At 38.2% G+C, this 25815-nt stretch overlaps 1 protein-coding gene across 1 annotated transcript; it reads right to left on the reverse strand.

Moving 5' to 3' along the window:
• Nucleotides 1-4496: 4496 nt before the first annotated feature.
• LOC110441655 (carbohydrate sulfotransferase 15-like) lies at nt 4497-25521 on the reverse strand. The gene is made up of 6 exons (XM_021484855.1): nt 25501-25521; nt 24884-24985; nt 10906-11062; nt 7329-7464; nt 5323-5485; nt 4497-5039 (listed from the first exon to the last, which is right to left on the reverse strand). Exons 3-6 carry the CDS (start codon nt 11040-11042, stop codon nt 4864-4866), a joined length of 612 nt encoding a protein of 203 aa, XP_021340530.1. The 5' UTR covers nt 11043-11062; nt 24884-24985; nt 25501-25521; the 3' UTR covers nt 4497-4863.
• Nucleotides 25522-25815: the final 294 nt, after the last annotated feature.

Raw genomic sequence — 25815 nt, forward strand, 5'->3', positions numbered from 1 at the left:
AAGGATGTAGACTTAGCATAAGTTTAGATTTATTAATTTTAGCAAGATTGGTTTGATAAACTTCTCATAAACATGTAATATACACACTCATCATGCAATGGGCATGGACATAAATGTCATGCATGTTTGGATATATGAGAAAGAAAAAAATGGATACAGACTAGAAATTACAACTCATGCATACCTTTTAGAAAAATCAAGGTACATGTACGTCTGTACACAAAATATATTTGTTTTTCATATAAATAAATATATATACATGACACACATGGAGGGGAGGTTGATGGTATGTCTCTGGTTGTGTGTATATCAACATAAGATAATGTAGTACAATAAAAAAGCTGATAGCAAAAGTACTCATTTCTCCCTAGTATCTTCTAGCTCGAGTGAATATCAATTAATATATGTATAAATTGGGAGATAATGGAATAATATAGTTATAGACTACTTATGAAACACTATAAACGACATGATGAGAATATATGGTAAACACATGGTAAACACTTTATTCCTTTGGCAGAGGGGTGAACAGGTTGGAAACAGCTGTACTGGCGGTGGACTGGTTTCTGAATTTGGTGTAAGTACGTCTAGGAGTGAGGAATTCAGCAGATGAGGGTTTGGAGCCAGTTCGATTTTGGCGGATAGGTGGATCAGGGTATGAGGATAATTCGGACAGGGTAGTGACAGTAGCCTTTTCTCCGGTGTTGCTACGAATTATAATCCTGCCGTCTGTGGTCCAGGTGCTGCTGATGAGTTTCCTGCTCTTGAGAAACCGTGCCTTGGCGTAAACCTTGGCACGCTGGCTGGTGAGGGCCTCATTTAGAAAAAGTTTCGGTAGAGCTGGGTGAGCGAGAGATTTGGGCGAGGTGGTAGATGGGTTCACGACCGAGGAGGGCTGGGTTTCAGCTGGAGGCTGGTCATCTGCGACAGGTTTCTTGAAGAGACAGAACCTAGCTTCGTATATCTGGGCTCTGATTCTGTAGGAGAGGAACCGGACGATAATATCGCGGGGGTGTAGTGACGATCTGGGGCCGACCCGATGCGACCTACTTATGTCGTTTAGATCGATATGGACTCCAAGTTGTTCGATACATGAATTAATAACAAGCGAATCGGTGTCCTCGTGGTTGGACTCAGGGATGCCCCGGAACTTGAGACAGTTACGGCGGGAGTACTGTTCCATGTCGTCTAGCCGAGACTCAAGCTCGGCTATCTGGCGATGGAGCTGGGGTATCCCTAGGCTGGATAGTAATGACTCCTTGAATAGGCTGTTATTCATGAGTTTTCCAATGACTTCGCTTATAACTTCGGGGTCTTTGATTTCATTGATATTGGCAACACTAGCGAGAATATCAGAGTTCATTGTGGATATTGTAGAATGATACGTTAATAGAGGGGTAAAGTAACAAAATGTTCAGCGAGTCGGAATGAGAGATAAAGATGGCGTCGGGTGACCGCTGGTCAGGTCATGGAGCGTCAATGTTAATTAATTATAAAACAATGTTTGGCAAGTGGAAAGGCATTAAATACCTGCAGTTTGTCTAGAAACACTGTCCATAATAAACGTGTACAGTCCAAGCTCCGTAATATAGATGGAGGAATCACAAAATCATTATTTCTTACTGGACATTTTGGTGACGTCCGTCCATTTCAACCAACCGGAAGTCCTTTCATAGTCATACTGCATGTTGATGCTAGTGGTATTGGTTTGGGTGGAGTACTCTACCAGAATCACGAGGGTAAGGAAAAGTTCATCGCGTATGCGAGTCGAGGTTTCAGACCAAGTGAGCGCAACTACCCAGCGCATAAGCTTGAATTTCTAGCGCTGAAATGGGTGGTTACCGACAAGTATCATGATTACCTCTATGGTAATAAGTTTGAGGTTGTCACAGACAATAACCCCCTCATATATATTTGCTAGCTAAAGCTAAGCTGGATGCCACCAGCCATAGGTGGGTTGCTGCTCTAGCAAATTACAATTTCACATTGACATACCGAGCTGAGAAAAACAATGCGGATGAAGATGGTCTCTCCCGTATATCTTTCTGTAATTCTGATGTTGTCAAGGCAGTATGCCAGTCTGCAACTATTGTAGCTCCACTGATTGATAGTGTTACGGATCATAATGAATGTGTTTGACATGTGGCCAGTGAGAGTGTACATTCAGATGATTGTTTGAGCACAATAGATTGGCAAAAACAGCAAAAGGAGAATAAAGAGATTGCCGAGTTATAGACCTCAAGAGAACCGGTTTTCACCCCAGGGGGAATAACCGAAAGGATGAGTCCCCATATGTACAAAAACATTTGAGGACAAGGAACAGGTTCAGTCTACATGATGGGGTACTATACAGAACATCTTCTCTGGATGGTCATGAAGTAAAACAACTGGTGCTACCAAAGCAGTATCATGCCTTAGCCCTGAAAGGGGTCCATGACGATGTAGGTCATCAAGGCAAGGAAAACACTCTTTGGTTGGCTAGACAGAGGTGCTTCTGGCAAGGTATGGAGAAAGATGTAGACAACAGAGTTGAGAACTGTGGACGTTGCATAAGACGTAAAACGCCGGTGAGGCCACAAGCTGAACTGGTACCAATCCATTCCACTAGACCCATGGAGTTAGTCTGTATCGACTTTCTCAGCTTGGAGCCCTCCAAAGGTGGTTATGAGAATATTCTGGTGATTACTGATAATTTTACCAGGTACGCTCAGGCGGTGCCCTGTCGAAATCAGACGGCACACACAACTGCTAAGGCATTATATGAGCACTTCATTGCCTTTTACAGTTTCCCTGATAGTGATCAGGGTCGTAACTTTGAAAGCAAAGTCATAAAGGAGCTCTGTAAGATAGCAAGAGTTAAAAAGACCAGAACCACACCCTACCATCCCGTGGGGAATGGGTCGGCGGAACGCTTCAACCGCACACTCCTTGATATGCTTGCAACCCTAGAGGAGGATCATAAAGTGGATTGGAAGTCATATGTAGCGCCATTAGTCCAGCCTCAAAGAGTGATGTCACCGGATTTTCACCACATTTTTGAATGTTTGATTGGCATCCTCGCCTGTCTGTTAAGGCTTTCCTCGGAACATACCCCTGTGAACAAGGGGCGGCAGACCATACCTCGTACGTCAGTAAGCTAAGGGAAAGGATGAAATATGCCTACAAGGTTGCTGGTACTGAGGCCGCTCAATTTTCTGCTCGCAATAAGAATCGCTATGACAGGTCAGTCCGTGAGACAAACTAGAAATAGGGGACCGTGTCCTAATAAGGAAGATCGGCCTGAAGGGGAAAAACAAGTTGGCGGATAGGTGGGAACAGGAACCCTTTCTGGTTATTAATATACCTAATAGTGATAGTCCTGTATATGAAGTGCAACAGGAAACGGGAAAGGGACGTAAACGGATCTTACACCGGAATATGTTGATATACTTTAATTTTATACCCCTGATACATGCTTTGAAAACCATTATTTTAGAGGTGAATGTCAAATTGAGGTCACATTGACTTTGTTATAGGATGCAACATACCACCTTCTCATGATGTACCTATATATTAAGTTCGATGCCCATCAACGGAACAGCAACTAAGATATACTCTGGAATCCATTATTTCAGTAATCGAGGTAAAGGTCAAATTAAGGTCTCAGTGATCTTGTTTGAGGATGTGAGGCACCGCCCTCCCATGTTCTTCCCATAAAAGAATTTGATGCAAATTCATGTAAGAGCAGATGAGATACTGTATCGCTGTACAGCCAAATTGAATGGCCAATATTTCTTTCTCCATTGTGATGCGTTCTTCATATACGGTACCTGTATCTGACCAGCATTCGAACCCTGTACCGCTGATCACAATAAGTCGCTATAACCAAATAAGCTACATGCATGATGCATGCATGCCAGCTCTCTCTATTTTGCACCCTAACATTGAGCGTTTTAAACCAGTGATTTTTTTTTCTAAGATCTGATGATTTCATCTGCAGCAACAGCTTAAAAGATGCCATTTAAAACTATTATTTTCCATAGAGAATACATTATATTTACAGTGTATGATGAAGGTAGTGACCTGGCCAACTAAAGTTATAGTTCATTGTTAAAACAAAATCAAGGGGAGGTTACTCATACTGTATGTAAAAATAACAAATCATGATTTGTTTATTTTCAGCATAAAAATCCACTTAAGATACTATACCTCCTATCAAAGTTATTTCACTCGCAACTGCATTAGACACGTTTACACTTTACAATATTTACAGAAATGTGTACATGCGACCAACCGGTAAGAGTCAGGTACTTGATTTAAAACCAAAACGCGTGAAGAATGTTATAATGTACCAAATATGAAAAAGTTTGCTTGATACAGTTTCTCTGTCATAGGTAATATTAGCATTCAATTAATCTTTACGATATATAGGGTACCGTTTTATGTAAGAGCTGTGAAATAACACAAAAATGAAACAAAGGCACAAAAAACAGTAAAATGAACATCATGCATCTACTAAATGATTAAATTTTATTCCAACCTGTTCTTGCTGTACAATTCATCACATTTTATATTCCACCGAGAACTATTTCACAGATATATAAAGTTTTTATCTGCACCTTCCACAGAAATACATTTCATATTCTCACATTGCACAGAAAAACATTCTTCATCTACACTCTCCTCAGAAATACAATATTTATTTACAAACTCCACAGCCTATATTCCTAATCTACACACTCCATAGAAACATATTTTGAAATGACATACTCCATAGAAACATCAATAGTGTATGCATACATTGAACAGATTTACTATTTATACACTTCACAGAAACTATGCTATGCCACAAACTATCTAAAGACACAAGGATGTAAAAGTGCATCATGTTTTCCAAAGAAATCTTGTGTCGTTCAATAATAGAAAGAGTGCGTCATTGAACGGCTTATAAAATTGTTCCAATATATGTCTGGTCTCGTTGAGCATCTGCCCTACTGCTCGGGTTGACGGTCTTCTTTCATTGTGATGTTTTGCTGTAGTTGCAACGTTACCAATATCACCTAAATGTGCAACAGAAATGGTCAATTATCACCTGTACAACATCAGTAATACATTGATTTATTTCAATATTAACTACTGTAGGTAGGGGAAATGCAATTCAAACGTCTGTAGTTAGACATATTCATCACTTAGACAAACTCTACGGATATTACAATAGGGCAATGCCTTGAATCCACTGCTTACTAAATAGCTCTATGTTATTGCATACATATTTTCGTCCCTTAAACAGGATTATACAACAGATTGATGATGAGACCATTGATTGCAACATCAGTTACTTACGTAAATCAAGGAACTTATGTATTTTCAACATGGTCATTGACGGGTTCGTCGAGTATTCGTCTAATGAGAGGACGAGAAGTTGTTTCCGGGGAAAAATGTCCATCCAGTCTTTTAGGTACACAGCGTATAAGCCAAGACACAAGCTAGTCGGAGTAGTGCATTCCTTAACACAAAGAGTTATTGGAACATTAACCTTTTCTACATACTTTATAAGCTGAGAATATCCCTGGTATCCTTACACCAAACAAAGGTTTATCATCGCATTCAACAACAAAAAAACAACAAATACAGCATAATTATCTCATTAGGCCTGATAAACCTCCAATAGCCCTTAAAACCACAAAACAAACTTTACCAGTCTTAAAAACCTGACGACAAATCAGAAACAAATGTGATATTAACCTCTACAACACACAGTCGATAGTTCTGAAAGCTTACCGATGAACAACAAACAGTTTCGATTACCCTATAGAGGATCAAGAATAGTGTCGATTGACTGAAAACATAAAGAGAAATGTCTCGACAACCTTACAAAAGACCGTCAATATTCCTGATAACTTGATGAGTTCCGATTACCTGATTACAAACTGGGAAAGGTTAATGTTATATTACAGCAACCACTAAGCAACAAGGCAAAGTATTGCAAGGCAATCCATAGTCCCCCATCGGTAATAATTTTCTATATTAATCGAACAGTACACTTATGTCAGGGCGTATAGGTCAGGGTGAAGTCATAGTGACCTTATTCTTGCACTCCGCCATCCCAAGATGTCCTTGTACACCAAATCTAGTAACTCCAGCTGAAATAGTATAAAAGATGTGCCCCCAAAGAACATTTTCAAAATTAAAGGTCAAAAGTCAAGTCATAGTTCACAGTGACCTAAATATTGCACTCTGCCATCAAAAGATGTCCTTGTACGGCAAATCTGGTTACTCCATGTAGAAGCAGAAGATATTCCCCGGACAAACTCTTCAAAAGTATAGGTCAAAGGTCTAGTCATAGGTCACAGTTACCTACATGTAATTCTTGTAAACTCTGCACTCCGTCACCGCAAGATATCATTGCACACCAAAACTTGTTACTCCGGGCGAACGAGTATAGGAGATATGCCCCTGACAAACATTTTCAAAAGTGAAGGTCAAGTTATAGGTCACAGTGACCTAATTATTGCATTTACCACTCCGCCACCTCAATATATCCTTGTATTCCAAATATGGTTACTCCATGTAAAAGAGTATAGAAGATATGCACAGGACATTTTTTTTTCAAAAGTTAAGGTCAAAAGGTCAAATCAAAACTCACAGTGAGGTCATAGTGACTGTTTTCTTGCACTTTGCCATTTTACTATGTCATTGTACACCAAATCTGGTTACTCCAGGTGAAATAGTATAGAGGTTAGTCCCGGACAAATTTCTCGGACGGAAAGACGGACAGAAGGACGAACGGACGGAATGCAAACCTATAGTCCCCCTGGAACCGGTGAGGGACTAATTAACTACGTTAACTCAGCAGTAGACAGATAATATTCCGGATAACCGTATAACAAACATATATTAATCTATTTTAATCTGACAGCAAAAGCGAATTGTTAGAATGGTTTACAGAATAAACTTCACACAGCAGATAAATAGTCAATATTGCATTTTATCAAACAAAGTCAATATAACGTAAAATAAAAAATAAAACAATATTGCATTTAATCAAACAAAGTCAATATAACGTAAAATAAAAAATAAAACAATATTGCCTTTAATCAAACATAGTCAATGTAACGTAAAATAAAAAATAACACACTATTGCATTTAATCAAACATAGTCGATATAAGGTAAAATAAAAAATAAAACAATATTGCATACAATCAAACATAGTCAATATAACGTAAAATAAAAAAAAAAACAATATTGCATTTAATCAAACATAGTCAATATAACGTAAAATTAAAAAAATACAATATAGCTTTGAATCAAATATAGTGAATATAGATATTTCTATAGGTTGACTAACCTTGTAAGCACAGTGTCGTAGGCTTTCCTTTGCTAAGCACGTGTTGAATTTGTTCACTGAAGTGGTCACTATGCTATGGAACAATTTAACAGACTTTTTTGCTTTTTTCCCGAAATATAGAAAAGCAGAAAACAACCTGGAAGAAAAAACATGAAAATATGTTTTCAGCACATATCGTTTAAAACAGAAAATGTTCGTCCTTTCTCTTTTTCACGTTCGAGCGATTAGATCGGGATATATTTTGAAGGGTTGTGGGTTGAGTTACGTCCTTGTAGCAGTTTACTTGAGATGGATAGAGGTGCTTAGGAACTCCTGTCACCCGGTAAAAAAGAACAGAGAAGTTTCATGTTTGACCTAATTTTTGTTTGCATAGTTTTAGTTTGAACCAAATTTTATTTCATTTTTTTTCAGGTCATACATAATATACATAAGTACAGGATTCAGAAAAAAAGTGTTTAAATGCTAATATGAATCTCTCTCCTTAAATACTGACAGGCGGATGACAACACTATAAAGCTAACTAGAACTGTAAGCCAAAGGCTAACTAATACCTCCGCTCCTATATAAACCAGAACTGTACGCTAAAGGCTTACTTATGCAAATCAATATAGTCTCCCCCCAGTAATGAGTTATGGTAATCACTATTTAATTAAAAAAAAAAAAAAATAGAATAACAAAAAAATAAACAAATATTTCGCACAAAGGGGCATAACTCCATCAAAAAGGGTCGAAATCCCAAATTAAAATGCCAGTGCACAACAACATAAGATACCGATCATTCCTGCAAGGTCTCAATGCAATCCACCTGTTAGTGAAGGAGGAGTTACATGGACAAGTATTTTGCACAAAGGGGCATAGCTACGTCAAAAAGGGTTGAAATCCTAAATTAAAATGCCGGTGCACAACTACATAGGATACCAATCATTCATGCAAAGTTCCAATGAAATCCACCTGTTCGTTAAGGAGAAGTTACGTGGACAAGTATTTCGCAAAAAGGGGCATAAATCCATCAAAAAAAGTCGAAATCCCAAATTAAAATGCCGGAGAGAGAGAGAGAGAGAGGGGGGGGGAGAGAGAGAGAGAGGGGAGGAAATGTCTTTAATCGTGACTTAGTGGTACTGAACTGTACTTGCTACATACAATTGCATACTTAGAGGATAGCACGTTGTTTTGAGTGGCTATACTGGCAATTAGAACATGAAATTTGGGTTTGAACTCGAGACCGATAGGTCGAGAGTTTAAACCACATTTCATGTTTTAATCGCCAGTATAGACACGAAAAACAACGTACTATCCTCATTCTAACACACCTTAACAAATATACTACGCTAATATGTTTAGAAACATTGTATTTCCTTGTACAAAAGTACGTAGTAAAATACTTTGTGACCTGAACTGGCGACGTGTCATTCTGCAGCGGACTGACCAATCGGAAAGAAGCTTTCAAAACATTTGGCCCCGCCCATACTGGCGAGCGCTCGGTCATGTTGACGAGGCGAAATATTTGGATTGTTCGTGAACGTCCTGTTACCAAAGTTCATACGACACATTTGGATTAATATTAACCAAGTTCTTACATTTCCATGTCAGTATGCATACCAATCTGTGCTTATCGACAAAATCGGTGATTATTTGTGTAGATATGTGAAGAGTTTTGTGTAAATGCATACGACACATGTGAAATATTTCATTTGATTTCGGATCTAAATAGATGCCTTCACACGGATGGAACGAATGTTTCAGTAATAAATGGAGGTAAGAACAAGGAATGTGTACTTTTTACTTTTTAATTCATTCAACAAATACATTTCATCGGTCGTTTCTGTTCTGTTGCCTACTAGCCTTATCAGCGGGATTTCGCTAAGATGACGCCATATTGTTTTGGTTATAAAAGGGGCGGGGCTTAAGTGCGATGGGAGGAGCTTAACACAATTGATCATGATTCTATCGCAGATTAGAACATGGTCCGTATCCAATCAAAACACGCGTTGCAAACGAATCGTGTTAGAATATAAGATAAGTGAACCCAACATATGTAAAATAGATGTTATAAATCACGACAAAGATGATTTGTGACTCACTGGGATTTATGTGACAGCACTGTTAATTTATGAAACGTTTGGTTTAAGAAGTAAAATGTTGGATACAACGGAAAACGCTTTCGTTCTCATCAATAGATCAATTTGGATTGGATCTCCGTACAGAAGCATGTCAAGAGTGTAATTTTCAGGTACATTTATAAAGAATTCATTTTTTATATTTGTATAATTAGGACGAGACAGAAGAAAATGTTCAGTAGTTTTATGTGCCTGTCTACATGAGCAATAAGGACTATCGACAAGATTACGACTAAACAGGTGGGCATTTAATGAGCTGTAGTTCATCCACCGTGTAGCGTGATGAACCAGGTCGTAATAATGATAAGGGGGGACTGTAAGGGAGTGTCTGTGTAGGTAGTTTTTCGTGTTACTTATTGAGGGCTTATTTTTAATATCTTGGGATAGTTAATTCCACAGGTCAATAAAATAAAGAAGAAAAGAATGTCTTGAAGACATTAGTTATGCAAAATACATTGCTTAAATTATCAGCAACACGTGTGTTATATTGGTGAGCATCGATTCTGAGTTGAGGGAGTAAATGTGAAAGGTACGGGAGAGTAAGGCCAAAAATTGTTTTATGTATCTGAACTATTTTCTTTGCATAGTTTTGTTTCAGCCTACTAACTCTTACGTCCGTTGTTGACCTCACAACCATTCTTTATTGACGGGCAAGTAAATACTGATTTATTGCCACCAATATCTATCTTTTAGAGATTTGTCTTGCTTTGAGTTGTGATGCTTATTATGTACGATGTCTAACTTTTTGTTTAAATAACAAACGGTTATTAAAAGCTATCAACGAAAACCGTTGATTTAAAATACAAACAGTCAACGGGATGATGTAGCGGTTTCCGAAAGGGTCACATGATTCCAACTTCATTTAGTTGTTCAATAAATTTGATCCATGTAACCAGAAAAATAGGTCATGTAACCACTTCATACCGGACAAATATAATTTTAAACATTTTTGAGGTTTGACCAATTAGGCATCTGTGACCTTAAATATGAGACAAGGTAACTTCTATAACGAACCTTTGTAGCATTTCATGAGAGACAGTAACAGGCCAAACATCATGACTTCAGATTTTTTAGTTCCTCGGAAGATAGTGATTTGCAAAAAAATCAAACGTTCAATAGGAAAAAAGCCGCGCTACGACAAAGGCTCATTTTGCCCTTCGAGCATGGGGCAATAAAAATACTGAATGAACATTTGGTTATCTGCCTTTGCAAATATTGTGATAAAAAAAGACCTCGAGTTTTGCTACGGTCAGATTGATAGCTATTGGGAGCATTTTGAATCTGAATTACAACAATCAAGGGCAGTGTTTCATGTTTTGGCCCGAATGGAACTTGTGTTGAGGTATAGATGTACATGTACTTCCTCGCCACCCGCGGACAACTTCAGACCACATATCACACACACTTTCACAAACAAACTTCCAATGTCCCGTTCCACGTGGATGTCATCACGTCCTTACCGGTCAACTGGGTTTCTAAGAATGGCCAACAATTTCACATCCGGCAGGATGTGACGTATGAAATGAGCGTTGAGTAATCCAGGTTCCTTGTCATTTTTATTTTTAGGATTCCACCACCACCATGCGTGATACCACATAGTACCCCCGCTACCTTCACCTGTAAATAGATGTGTGTCATTAGTTACATAATGCCTGATTGTGTTTTTCTCATGATGCATTTCCTTTCATCATTATCTGGTCTCAAAGGCGTTTCTCATTTTGTGGATTCGAACGTAGGCACAGACACCGCCTGTACTACACGACCTTTTTTTTCTCTTCCAACATCTTTATTTGGGTTTTTTCACATGTTATTTTACAAAAGACAGTACAAAACACAATTTGCATACACTATTGCTCTCGTACTATGGATATTTAAGGAGAACTTGCGAATTCCCATCCGAGATGCGCATTACACATACCTGTGTATTTGTGACCGCAACGGTCTGAATTATTCGAAATTGGTTAATACACATCTCGGGCGGCGATCGAATTAGGAACAAGTTATAGGTGCATATGTGGATAAATATACAATACTTGGTGAATAAGCTATGGTATCAATAAGTTAGAAAAGAGTCTCCATTTTTGGAGAAAGGTATTTTGATTCCCTTTACATGTTGCGATATATTTTTCCACTTTATAATGGTACACTATATCTCTCTTTACACTTTCTATAAAAAAGTGTATCACCGTTCATACGTTGTTTGTAAATGTAATATTTAACAATTAGCATAGGTTCTGCATATAATATGTTTTACCTATTTTCCCAAATATGTAAACTTGAGTTTTTTGAGGCCATAAGGCAACTCATACCAGACAACACATGCTGCGCCTCAACCTCAGCAGCCTCATGGTCACCCTCATACTTGATGTCCTCCTCAGAGGGCAAGCCTCCTGAGGACCGTCATCAGACGACTCGGAAAGACCAGCGTCTATATCCGAGCAACCAGGTGAAAGATGAACAACATCATCGTCCTCTGCAATACCCGCGCCCTCAACGTCCATAGCATCCACACCATCCAGACCAAAATCATCGGGCGGAGGAAATGGGCCAGCCAGAGGGGCCAACTCGAGAGAAGGCTCCCCGTACCGGCGTTTAGGTGCAGTGCGCCTAACGACCGTGGCTGTAGGTTTAGGCTTATTAGCCAAAACCCTACCCTTGGACCCAGCGACCAACGACCCTGCCCGAGAGGCAGAAGTCCTAAAGGTCCGACACACCTTCTTAGGACCGGCCGATAAGGCCCCCGAAGTAGCAGAATGTTGGGGGGGGGGGGGGGGTTCAACAGAACGGAAAAGCCATGGGGTTAAACCCATATCCCGGAGGATAAGGGAACGGTCCCGCGGGCTGGGAGTGACCCCAGAACTGGCCAAACTGGCCTACCTGAGACTGGGGCTGGTCAACTTGCCCAAAGAGCGAAGGTGGACAGCCCCTCCCTCCAGGTGGAAACCCGGACATGTACGGGCTAAGCCCGTAATTGCCGGGATGCTGCCGCAACCCAAAACCATCCGCATGCTGGTAAGGGCGGCCCATAGATGGTTGCCCGCAGGCACCCGTATATCCTAAGCCAGGGGAAAACGGAGGCCGGAAACCGGCCCCCTGTCCAGCAAGCCTAACACCTGGGGGGGGGGGGAAACCCCCAGGTTCCCGGAAGAATAAAACTCAGAACCGGACCTAATAGGACCGTGTCCGGGTAACTGACCGGGAGGGTACGCCTGACCAGCATTGGTGCCGGGATTAGTGAGCTGCGCGTCACTAATCCCGGTAGACACAGACAATCCCGAAAGAAAGTCTGTAGTCACACCAGGACGTGAAACCGAAAGAACAGGCCCGGCACCAAGACTGTCCCGACCGACAGCACCACCTGGAATGCCGGGATCACTGACAGAGTCAGTGACCGGCGGCCGGTAGTCCCTACCCTAAAGCAAGCGCGAAAGCTTACGGGCGTTCCCGGCCAATTCGACCCTGGGCTGTGCCAAACCAGGGTCGGGCTGCCCCTCCCCTACTCCAGGGAGTTCCTGGACAGGAAGGGCCACCCCCTGCTCACGAGAGGGACTCGCCGAAGCAAACAAAACCAGGACAGGAACAGATACAGTACCACCAGACCCCAGAGAGCTGGTGGAACGACCCCTACCACTCTGCTTCCCTCGCTTACCGGAAGAAACAGACGAATCTCTCTTACGGTAAGTTGAAGGTAGCTTTGGAACAATGAAGTCCTTGTCCTGATATCTACAAAGTTATCAAAGTGGACAAAGTTCACAAGGCGAAACCTCCCTGCAAGGACGACACCTGGGACAAGCATCATGAGGGTCCCGTTCCACGAAGAAATTGGAACACCCATGAGCTCTACCTCGTCGCTGTCCCGACCGAGACATACCCTCGAAAGCGAAAGTAAACAAAAAATTACAAGCAGATAAATACGGGAAAAAAAAAAAAAAATACGATAGTACAAAGTACTCAACGTAAAAAGAATTGCACCCGTAATATCAATCAGAAAACGGTTAAAATAAATAACGTTTGCCGAAACAAACAACCGTCACTGACATAAACAGAGGTCGGAAATTAACCCACAATAATGGCGGACCGCGTGGCACACCACCGGCACACGTGGAGTAAAATAACCGGCCGTAAAAGGCACAAAAATAATTTTCAACAATAATTAATTGTATTTACAAGGGCAGATGGGTATAAGGTACACAAACTGCGCAATAAATTGAGTTGTCACTCGAACCAAACCGACAAAACAAAGTTTTGAAATGGAGCTAGCTCCGGGCGTCAGTAGGCAGCAGGCGCCATAAAAGGAAGAGGAAGGGATATCACTCTGTGGCTCTGTTGTCGAGATATGGGTTACGTCACGGTAATTTTTTTGGTAGGGATATTTGAAATTTTTGTTTTTGGGCAACAAAGATGGGTGTAGGTATTGTATATGCATACTAAAGTTATGGTAATTATTACTGAAATGAAAAGATTTTTTTGTGAATATTCTGTTTTCAAGAAGTAGCCAAAGCCTCTCGACATGTTCACATTAAAAAACTATGTGTAGTAAAGTCTCTACGGATTGTTTGCAGAATGTACAAAGTGGGTTATTTTTTATTTTAATTTTTGTAAGAAAACTGTTAGTTGCAAGTATCCTATGTATAATTCTATATTGAAACCACTGCAGAGTCACATCTGTTGTTATTTTGAAAACTATATTTTGTAATTTTATTAATTCAGTGTTGTCGTCACCATCGAACACATTAGACAATTTATCAATATATTTATTAGTGCATTTAATTTTGGAAATAAAAGTATCATACATGTCTCTGCTTCCTTTTCTGCAATTACTTATTAATTCTATGGTGATTGGAATAAATGGTTGTTGCAATCCGACCGAGGCATTGTTTAAAGTACATGTCAGCCATAAAGGCATAAATGAGCTTCTCAAGCCATAGAACACGGTATGAGGTGGGCGGAAGTCATAGACTCGACAATATTAGTCTTGATAAGAATAAAGACGGTTATTTTCTATATGAACCATATCGAATAAAAATTGAATTCCTTTATCACACCATCTTTGATACTACACTTAACAAAATGTTATATTTACCTTTGCATGGCATTGTCACTAGATATACATATGTACTACAAACCGCTTGGAGGCATACAATCTCCACCTTTCACGATGTCGATTAGTTTGCCCGCCACCGTGACTCCACGTTCAGTCCCCACCAGCACTCCACGGTGGAACGTGACTCCGCACTACACTGCTACTCCACCGTTGGAAAGCAGGGAGGGAACGTAGAGGTAGTCTATAGTCATAAAACAACACAAAGTATCCACGCTTAAAACTCCAGCACATACTCATAACGCTGAGGGATCGTACATTTAAGCTGTTGGATTATTGACTTTCAATAGGATTGACGTAGAAAAACTTAACGGTAGACGGGGCACCTATCACTTTTTGCGCGTCAATTTACCCTATACAACCCAATGTAAGTGTCGGTTTACTTTATACAAATATCAATTCAATTTCCACAATGCAAGTATCAAAACATTCCCTCCTCACCTTCCCCCTTTGCAATCAGACAGTTTACGACTTAATATTTTGAATTGCTTACGTAAAGCTTACAGTTACACATCATTATACAGTTGTTGTAAAATCGTTATTTTGAATATATCAACGTATACATGTTAAAGTATCTGTTTTCTACTCTGATACTTATTTCGTAAGTAGATCAACTCGACTGTCTCTGTGAAATATTTCATTATGTGACGTGCGGTGCCATGAGAATGCTACAGTGAATTACTTTTATTGTCTTGATACTGTCTTATATGACGATAAAACAAATGAATGGATATCATACTAAAACGATGATCACATAGTGCCACATTTAAAGACGTCTATAGGAATATCGTGATATTGTCCTATCAACGCTGTTTTATCATCCAATATGTACTGTGCTGCGAAACAAATGTTATCCATGAAAACTTGGATATGTTTTCTACCATCTTTGCAAATTATCCTGGCAGTGTCATTTTATTTCATATCAATATAATTATTTTTCAAGAATCTACAGTTTCACGAAAGTCCGTTACGTAAGGAGTAATTTTAGAAATGATCCGGTCAAACCACTGATTGTACTATGCCTAATTGTAATGAAACTCAAATGTAAATCTAGATTGCGAATATGTACTTGTACCCGAGTAACGTTAAGTTTTACAACTTATGGCAATTACAATAAAGAGGACAAAGACACTCTCAGTAACACAAGGAAACACTCGCACACATCATTATCATCAAATACACTCACACTAACTCGCACACAACATCATCATCATCATCAAATACACTCACACTAACACGCACACATCATCATCATCATCATCAAATAAACTCACACTAACTCGCACACATCATTATCATCAAATCCACTCACACTAACTCGCACACATCATTATCATCAAATCCACTCACACTAACTCGCACACATCATTATCATCAAATACGCTCACACAAACTCGCACACATCATTATCATCAATTACACTCAAACAAACTCGCACACATCATTATGATCAAATACACTCACACAAACTCGCACACATCATCATCATCATCATCAAATACACTCACACTAACTCGCACACATCATCATCATCAAATACACTCACACAAACTCGCACACATCATTATCATCAAATACACTCAAACAAACTCGCACACATCATTATAATCAAATACACTCAAACAAACTCGCACACATCATTATCATCAAATACACTCACACAAACTCGCACACATCATTGTCATCAAATACACTCAAACAAACTCGCACAACATCATCATCTTCGTCATCATCATCATCTGTCCATCTTATTACATAACGGGATTAGTATATAATATCCTACCTGGTGGGTAATTAGGGATGTCTGCAACTCGAATCTGAGATAATTTACCTGCATCGTACGTATAGGTTTGGTTTGGTCTGGTTTAGTATTGTTTAACGTCCTATCAACAGCTATGGTCATTTAATGATGGCCTCCCTGTGTGCAAAGTGTATGCGTGTGTGTTTTTGGAGGTTGTGATGTGTTCGTGTTTGTCTCCTTGTGATAATGCGGAACTAATGCCAACTTTATAGTGCTACCTCACTGAAACATACTGCCGAAGACACCCAGCAGAACACCTCACCCGGTCACATTATACTGACAACGGGCGAACCAGTCGTCCCACTCCTAAAATGCTGAGCGTTAATCAGTAGAAGAAACTACCATTTTTACAGACTCTGGTATGTCTCGACCAGGGGACAGTACCCTAAGCCTTCTTTACATGGTCGAACGCTCAACTACAGGCCAAAAGTGAAGGATTGTCAAGAGAGACATTGGGAAGAAGAAAGTAGTTTAGAAAGAAGAGAAAAGATAAGATCCCCAATTTAGTCGCCTCTGACGATCATGCAATTGGGGCAGCAGGTACAATTCTTACGCCCTACCTCCAGGGACACGTAGTATAGAAATATGATCTGAATGGTTTGTGAGGTAAGGTTTTGACTCTATATGAAACAAATCGGTATATTTTGGAAATGTCATAATACACCGTGCCGAGACCCGTGGTGTGATTGGCTGGACGCGCACCCATTTTCCCCTAAAATAACAAGCCAACCAACACTACATGTTTCGGCACCAGGCTGACGTCACCCTCGTGAATATACAAAAAGTGGCTTTATGACTGCGAAAAACTTTGAAGCTTGGAAATAGTTTGTGTTTCTGGAGGAAACGGAGATCATGTCCGTGGAAGGAGAAAACATTTTACGTGCATATTGGAGGTTTTTAAATAAAAATTATCCAAAGGTTTTAAGCATTTTTCGTACATCAACTAGAAATGCGGTTTTTGATGCAAGAAAGTAAGGTGGGGTAGATTTTCGACATCGAGAGTTTTCCTTTCTTCTTGTATATAAAAGCTTTTGGGTGGCAATTTTACCGAAAGTCGATCTAAACGCCTAAACGCGTTAAATCACTGTAAACACATTAGTTCAGGTCAAAATATAGCTGTAACAAATTATCATGTTCCTGCGAGTTTATATAGCTAAATATTCCTGTGAATCGAAAGGTATGTTAATTACTTCCGTATCGACTCGTGGCTTTACAACTATGGTTGGTAAATGTGGATTATATGTGTTTGTAGACATGCGTATACCCTTACCACTTATTACTCTAGCCAAAGGGTATACATTTACGATACCTACATGAGAAACAGGTGAACTAATTGATACCCAACTAATTACCCAGATGTGTTACCTGTGAATGTCATGGCCAAAGGGCCGAACCGTCAACTAACATAGGTCGTATAGTGCATCGGCGCGTTTCTCTTTGTGCCTAATGTTGAAAGAAAGAATATTGTTGATGGAATTACAGTCAATTTCAAGAGAGTTTAACAGTATTTTACATGCGGGCTTACCTTAGGCTAAGTAACTTGGATCAAACACTGACGATGTTAATAAGGTAAAAAAAAAAATGCTTTCATCGCGGAAATAGATTAGTCCGCGATGTCAACAGCTAGAGCGAGGAAGATTTATTTTTCTTTTCTCGAGTTTGAATTTCACTTATTGTTTTTGAACGTCGATAGGAAGCTTGAGCTTGTGAAGACGTCTAAATGTTCTCTTCTCACTTGATATGTTGCCAGCAGAATATCCTGCCAGCAACGGACTCCAGTTGCGCAGGGTTTAAAACTTTTTACATTGCATCAATCTTTTACACTATATTTTATTGTAAAAACTTGTTTCTTATATTCATATATGGTCTAATATATATATTTATATATATCCTTAATTATGCTTCAATGAATAGCTAACATTTTAATGGTAAGATCTGAATTACTTATTTCTTGTTGACCTTGGTAACTTAATTACTAAAGATATTCTTACTAGAAATTAGTCTGAAAGATTTCTATAATATTTTTTAGAGTGATCTCTAGTGTTACTGAACGCTGTAGGCCGACACATCAATCTGTAATTTTACTGGTCGATCCCGTTCAACATTTTGTACAATTCAACCACATATGCCATCTCACGCCGATATTCCAGATATGGTAAGCCTAATGTTCTTTGGCGTTCGTGGTAGGGCATGTTCTGTATTTCTGTTATCCTTTTAGTGGCTCTTCGTTGGACATTGTAGATGACTATTTTGTCCTTGTTTAGAGACGTTGACTACACATGCGTAGCGAATTCCAGATGTAAACGGATTAGCGACTTGTACAAGGTTATAAAAAGAACGATGTCCATAAAAACGAGAGTTCCAATACCTAACATTTGGTTTGCTTTCGATACAGCTACATTGACTTGTGTTGAGAATTTTTTAAATGTACTCCAATGTCCTTTGCTGTGGCTACTTTCTCTATTTCAGTTGGGTGTCAATCTTGCGTCAAATAGTATTTTGATGATTTGGGGTTATTGCCAATCTCCATATGTTGGCACTACTTGGTGTTTAGCTTCGTTTGCCAGCTATCGGTCCAATTACTTATTTTGTTGATGTTTCTCTGGAGTTGCTGTCTTTCTAATTCTGTACGCGTTTTTGAGTAGAGTTTGGTATCATCCGCAAATAATTTTGTTATAAATCTGAGAAGCTCAGGCATATCATTGACTTAGATCAAGAATAGAATGGGGCCAAGGACGCTTCCCTGGGGAACTCCACCTGTGACTGGGAGACTTAAGAATTTCGCTCCGTTGATTTTGACTCGTTGAGTCATATATTTTAAGAACTCCTTCATCCATGCCACAAGAATACCTTCGATTCCATATTTATGTACTTTGTCAAAAGCTTTGCTGAAGTCGAAATTGATGGCGTCCACATTGCTTCCGTCATCTACTGCCTGTATCCAGTCTTTAATAACCTGTGGTAGTTGCGTGGTACAGGAGCGGCCATTTCGGAAACCGTGTTGATTGGGGTGAAGAGATGGTTCTTGTCAATGTGTTTTAAGAAAACATCTCGGAATATACGTTGTAGGATCGTACAGGGAACTGACGTCAAACAGATAGGTCTGTAATTTCCTGAGTCACTTTTAGAGCCTTTCTTTAATATTGGTGAGACATTGGTGGACCTGTTAAAGATGTTGGTAAGAGGTTCTTGTAGTGATTCTATTGATTTGAGATGAAATTTGGATGGATGTTATCCGGGCCAAAAGATTTGTGTGGTTGGTTTTCTTAGTTGCTGCTAACTCAAGTTCTTCTGTCACTGATAGGTGGGTAAGCATGCTTTCGAATGGTCTTTCTTCAAACTGAGGCAAAACTAGTTAGCTGTCGTCAACAAAAACACTCAAGCCTCCTTGACGTCTTAACATCTAATAAGTTCATGATAGTCCATTTGTTTGAGGTCCTCGTTGATTTCTTGGTAGTCGCCTCTGTAGAAAGTATGTTTCGTGGGTGCCCCAATTTGTTCTACTCGTTGAATTTGACTGTTTTCTTAAACTTGGTGAATATGGTTGTTATTTTCTGCAAAGGTGTTTTGGCTTCTGTAGATACAATAGATAGCAAGTTTGTCCCTATCCTTTAGTTTTAGTATACAGAATACTTGTTCTTCAAAAGGTCCTGTTTGCTGTAGGGAGTCGCAATCAATAGTGGAGATTACATATATGATCCCAACTCTTTTCCTATGTTGTCCAATAAAATGATTGTAGTTCTCTGTTTTAGATTCTATCATTTACTGAGGTTAGGTACATTTTTGATAGAATTTCTATTAGACATATCACATCTGGATAGTTATTTTCTATATAGAGTTTAAGTTCAATTTTTTTTGTCAATGTGTCTATTTAAGGAATGACCAAGATTTTGATTTGGTATATACGGTATATACCGTATATACCAAAACAAAATCTTGGGCATTCTTTATAATTTGTTTGAATGATATTGGTGGTTCCTCTAAAATATCAGTTGACAAGCTTAAAATGTATTATTCTAATATAATTTAATTTTGCCTATCTCCCCCATAATATTTTTTTTTGGTAAATATCGTATATACCTAAAAAGAAAAACAACTGATGACGGAACTACGTTTTACACTTCAGAATGCAAAATTACAACGGAGCTTTTTTTTAGCGCAATTGTTTAGTTTACGTAAAAATTATATAAATCTTTAACTGTGCATTTACAACGTGTTTGTCTACTTTTTTAAAATTAAATTATAAAGAATGACCAAGATTTTGTTTTGGTATATACGGTATATACCGAACAGAAATTGTGCACTTTGTTTTGGTATACACCGTATATACCAAAAAAAATCTTGGTCATTCCTTAAATAACGTTGATTATTGTGACGCACAGGTGTTCGAACGAGTCTGTGCTGTATATAAACGTTAGTCTGTCCTCTACAGCAGAGTTCTTGTTGTCCTCAAGATCCGGGTTGAAAGACATACGTTGGGGTTGGCACTTGTTCCATTGACGAAATTCACGTATAATTTGAAACTAGCGATGAGTTGAGATTTGGTGGAATCTATTTATTTTCTTATAGAATATGACGCAATATTTTTTTCAAACAACAACTGAGTGACGAGTGGGGAAGCTGTATAATTATTTGTAAAGATGTTGTAAAAGCTTATTTCAATCGTTGTTGAACGGGGAAGGAAAAAAGAGAGAGGATAAACTAATATTTATTGCTCATTATACATACATTGATTTGCATGTTAATGTTTTTGAGTGAATTAAAAAACAAAACCTAGAAGTGAGGAAGGGCCATTTATATTTCGTATCCCGACGTATCAACATCTGAAGCAATATATTAATGAAAAAAATATTTCAAACTGTCATGTTATTCACATTTATTCGTGACAGTGACAGTTTAATTGACATTAGACACAAATTGGTTGTTCACATACACATGTGGGTATACAACTATATTGCCTGGGTTTTTTTTATTTATTTTTAATGTGATCTACGGTCGCGATTATGACAAAAGCGTTCCTTGTCTATGTGCTCTTATACTACATCAAACATTGCACATTTAACTTCCAAAATTACCTCCTTTGTGGAGAATAAGGTTGAATCACTGTGTTGCCTGTATTTATTCATGCGCATAATTTGTTCCGGGATCAAAAAGAAAACAAAGTTCAATCTATCTTTCGGCACAGATTTCTATTGCTAATTTAAATCGCCATAGACATATTATACGCAATTGTATTGATAATAAATTGATAAGGTGGAAATTTCAAATTTTGAATATCTAACTTGGCAGTTAAAAAAAAAACAAAAAAAATGCGGGGAAAACGTAAATATAAGTATTGAACTGAATAATTGACGACAAAAATATAAGCAAATTGTTTAGTATCTTTAAACCCAAAACAGTGTATACTTATTTGATCTACATCAAGTCAAATACTTTGTTTTTATTTCAAAATATCAAAGAAACATCCTACTAGTCCTACTAATCTATATATTAGACTTCTCTGAAACAGCACATAGAACGCAGACAACATTACCGCATACAGTTTAGCACAGCCATCACAAGAGAACCAAGTATTCGAAACATACAAAATAAATTGTACAGTGTATGTAACCATGTAACAGACACGTCACAACGTGTGTGTTGCGTTATAAGAACTGATATATTTCCAACATTTAAGTATTGGACCAATGGACCTGAGGTCCAGCGAACTGAGACCCTTCACCGCATGTCTACAAACACATATAGTCCACATTTACCAACCATAGTTGTAAAGCCACGCGTCGATACGGAAGATAACCACTTCCAGTTTAGAGTAAACATGTTTAAAGACTGAACGTCTGTCAGATTGCAGTTACAGCCAATATGAATGCAATCTGGGTGACAGATAAAGAGAATGACGTATAATGAATCTAAACACTTGCAATGACGGGGACCCCTCAAGAAGAACAATACTTTTTGTTTAACGTCAAGTCAGTGAATGTTCTTAGAAAAAAAGAAAAATTTAGTCCCGAAAAATGTTTGGAACTGTATTCCTTCGGAAAATTTAAAAAAAAACATGTTAAAAAGTGTTTTAGATATTCCTTCATTTTAGTTAGTGTGCTAGTATTTGTTCGTCTACACCGGGGTGAGAAAAGTAATCTTATACACGAATTTATCGATCAAAAACATTATCATGCAAAGCATACGATTCTATCATAAGAACATAGGCCAAACTTAAAAAGCACCTTCCATGTTCGTATCTAAGAAATGAGCATATGTTACACTCCATTTGAACATTGACACTTGATGGCAGATTGATAAACGTGATTTTGCCATAAGGATAGTAAGCCGACGTCTTCACATGAAGTCAAGTAGGCTCATGTCTCCAAATACAATCGTATAGGATGTGTACCTAACTATCCCTCTTTTGAAATGATTATGATGTCCTTATAATTTGATAAAACTGGATATCTGTAAAAATAAGTATTTTATTTTAATATCAATAACACCGTTAGATATATACCTACTATTTAATATAACTGACAACATCATTTAATATAGAATATTTACATTTCTACTGAATTGGACTCAATATACCTACTTAACATTTTAAGGGTTATTTTTCAATGAACTTTTCAGTTGGCGTATGAATACATCAGCATATCATCAACCTGATTACTCTGTTATTCCGCGGAGCGCGGGAAGTAGTTCCATTCATATATTTTTTTCAATTTGTGTTTTTTTTTGTCAGAAATATTCAATTGAATTCATAAAAATAATTTACATCTTATTTTGAGTGATGACGTCATTAGTTTTGATATCTTCCGTGGTGTTAGACTTGCACAAGACCGATATTTAAGAAACTATCCGAACAAATATCAATATCGCTCTGAATGTAAATATAAGGATAGAATCCTATTTTGTTGAGGTTTATGGGTATAAACCTCAATGGGTCTTGAGACAAATTCAAAATGAACTGCTTCGCAGTTCATAAAATTTGTCTCAATACCCATTAAGGTTTATACCCCATAAACCTCAACAAAACAGAATTCAATCCTTAAATATACACTGCCATCAATATTTACGGTTAATTATGTATGAATCCACTAAGTGACATCATTCATTCTTTCGAAATCGAGATACGGTGATTTCTTTCGCTTGAAAGCGTATTAAGGACCTTGGACGGTTTTTTGTGTTTTCAGGCACCATCTAAATGACACATAAAATATCTCAGATATATAAATATTGACGACAACATAAGCATCGCATAGAAGTAAGCGATTAGGAATATTGCGGGATAGATGGTATCGTAGAAAACAAACAAAAATCCTTTGCTTATTAAACAATCAGCTAAACTCAATATGAAACGTTATGTTTGTTTTACTGTTTTGGGGTTTAACATCCTTACAATAACTATTAGGGTCATATTAGAACGGATTACTATGGGGACTACGCTGAAACAATGGTAAGGAAGCGAAAAATAGAAAATTTATAGATCTCAAGTGTTGTAATGGGGGCCGTATATCCACTTCGGTTTCTTTATTGACCCCTAATTAAAAGACATTGACTAAACCCAATATTTTACAGGGAACCCACATCGTTCGCCTCTTATGACTTGCAGTGGGATACAGCAGGCCTGTTCTTAACCCAAACCCGAAAGGGTCATGAGAAACTAAAATGCACCGCTAAGACTTACGCTCTTCAAATTGCAAATTTAAAGGACTCACACAACTAAATCATTTACTGTATGTTATTACCAAACATTTTAGCTAATAACTTTAATAGTTAAAGTTCAACACCAGTGGCAACTGTCTAGATTCATAAATAAATACCTTGCAAAGGCTACAAAATGACTATTTTTGGTAGGTTTAGTGACATATTGGAGTGTCACAACGTCCAGATGTTGACAACCGGAGGTTTACAAGCAAAACCGGTGACCCTAAACAGAAACGCCCCCATAAATGTTGCCCCTGTGCAAATCCACACACAGACATGGAAATATATCAAAAGTATGCATTTGTTAAAAGTTGAATACCTGAACATTTCATTTATCTAAACATCTGTCATCAGTTCCTATTAAACTTCCTTAGTGGCCCAGTAATTAGCCGGAACTGATTTTAGATAGGAACTACAAACGTATGAAACACTTGCTGATTGGCTGCTTTAGTTGTGCGAGTCCTAAAAGCGATCCCTTAGAATAAAAGCTGATCAGAAATTAAAAGCCTGATATGGACATTATAGGTAGTGGGCTTTGAATATAAAATGTATTGTATTATTAATAAAGATTCATTAAGAAAATATATTAAAAACGTAGCATTAAGGAGACAAAATTCTTCCAAAATATTGTTTTCCTGTAAGAAATAAGTGCAATCTTTAATAACACTCAACAGTTTGGAAACATGCAATATCGAAGTTTAACTTTCTACACAATCAGTGTACGTATTAAACGTGTCGCTATGTTTCAAGACTGGTCCCTTATATAGGTCATAGCTTGACAAAGGGACCAGTCGGTCTTGAAACGTTGCGATACGTTCAATAGTTCGCGACATTTACTTACCCGTTATAATTTTTCTCCTCTGGGTATCATTAGCAACTTGCAGGATTTCCGCAGCAGGATTAAAATAGTCTAAATATTCAGTAAACGACTGTGGGTGTATGACTGTAAATTACAAAAGGAAATACAACAAAGGTATAAAGATAATAACAAAAGGCCGATGGGCCTGAACGTTACAAGGATTGTACGTTAATTGTTTGAAGAGGAATTATAATGTCGGTAAAGACACCGACCACAATCTAAATTAAGTATAATACTATTGATTTATAATAGTTCGTCATTTTTTTTCATTTTAGCGATACATTTATTTACTAAGGTAGTCCCCACACTACGTTTAAGTTGAAAAATTAAAATGTTTACCGGACGACGAAGGGCAAGGGATCGCAATAACTTAATCAATTGGGATGTATCAAAAATCTTTACTAACTTTACATACAAATACCGTATCATACACGGAACATCTCGTATGATCAGTCTATACTATCCATGTTTGCACTGGAGACCTCACACAACTGTACCGTATCTATAGGACTCCTCCGTGTTATAAGACACTCAGATACAAGTACTATATCTTAACATTCACACAAAATAAATATATGTCATACATACATAATACTCACGTTTGCAGCCGGATGGTTTGCTGCTGTCTGGAAGAAAAACATTTCTACTGAAGCATTTTAAGTGGAATTGTGTGACCGTCGTGAAACTAAGATTAGCTTATTTAACTATTTAACTCTCTCTCTCTCTCTCTCTCTCTCTCTCTCTCTCTCTCTCTCTCTTGGTAATAAGGTGATATTTTTCTATAGAACTAACATGGCATATATTTTTAATCCAGGTATCAACCTTTGCACTCAATTACAGCGAGGTATTTTTTTCGTTTTTTTGTTGTTGTAAATGTTGCGATTATTAAGACACAAGATGGTTAATTAAGAAAA

This window comes from Mizuhopecten yessoensis, unplaced genomic scaffold (assembly GCF_002113885.1).
Source record: "Mizuhopecten yessoensis strain PY_sf001 unplaced genomic scaffold, ASM211388v2 scaffold716085, whole genome shotgun sequence".
NCBI classification, from domain to species: domain Eukaryota; kingdom Metazoa; phylum Mollusca; class Bivalvia; order Pectinida; family Pectinidae; genus Mizuhopecten; species Mizuhopecten yessoensis.

Coding starts and splice junctions, on each gene's coding strand:
- LOC110441655 (XM_021484855.1), bottom strand. CDS start 11,042: ATGTGGTATCACGCATGGTGGTGGTGGAATCCTAAAAATAAAAATGAC. Junction 7,465..10,905: donor CTTAGAAACCCAGTTGACCG/GTAAGGACGTGA, acceptor TTTTTCTTCCAG/GTTGTTTTCTGCTTTTCTAT. Junction 5,040..5,322: donor ACATAAGTTCCTTGATTTAC/GTAAGTAACTGA, acceptor TTGCACATTTAG/GTGATATTGGTAACGTTGCA.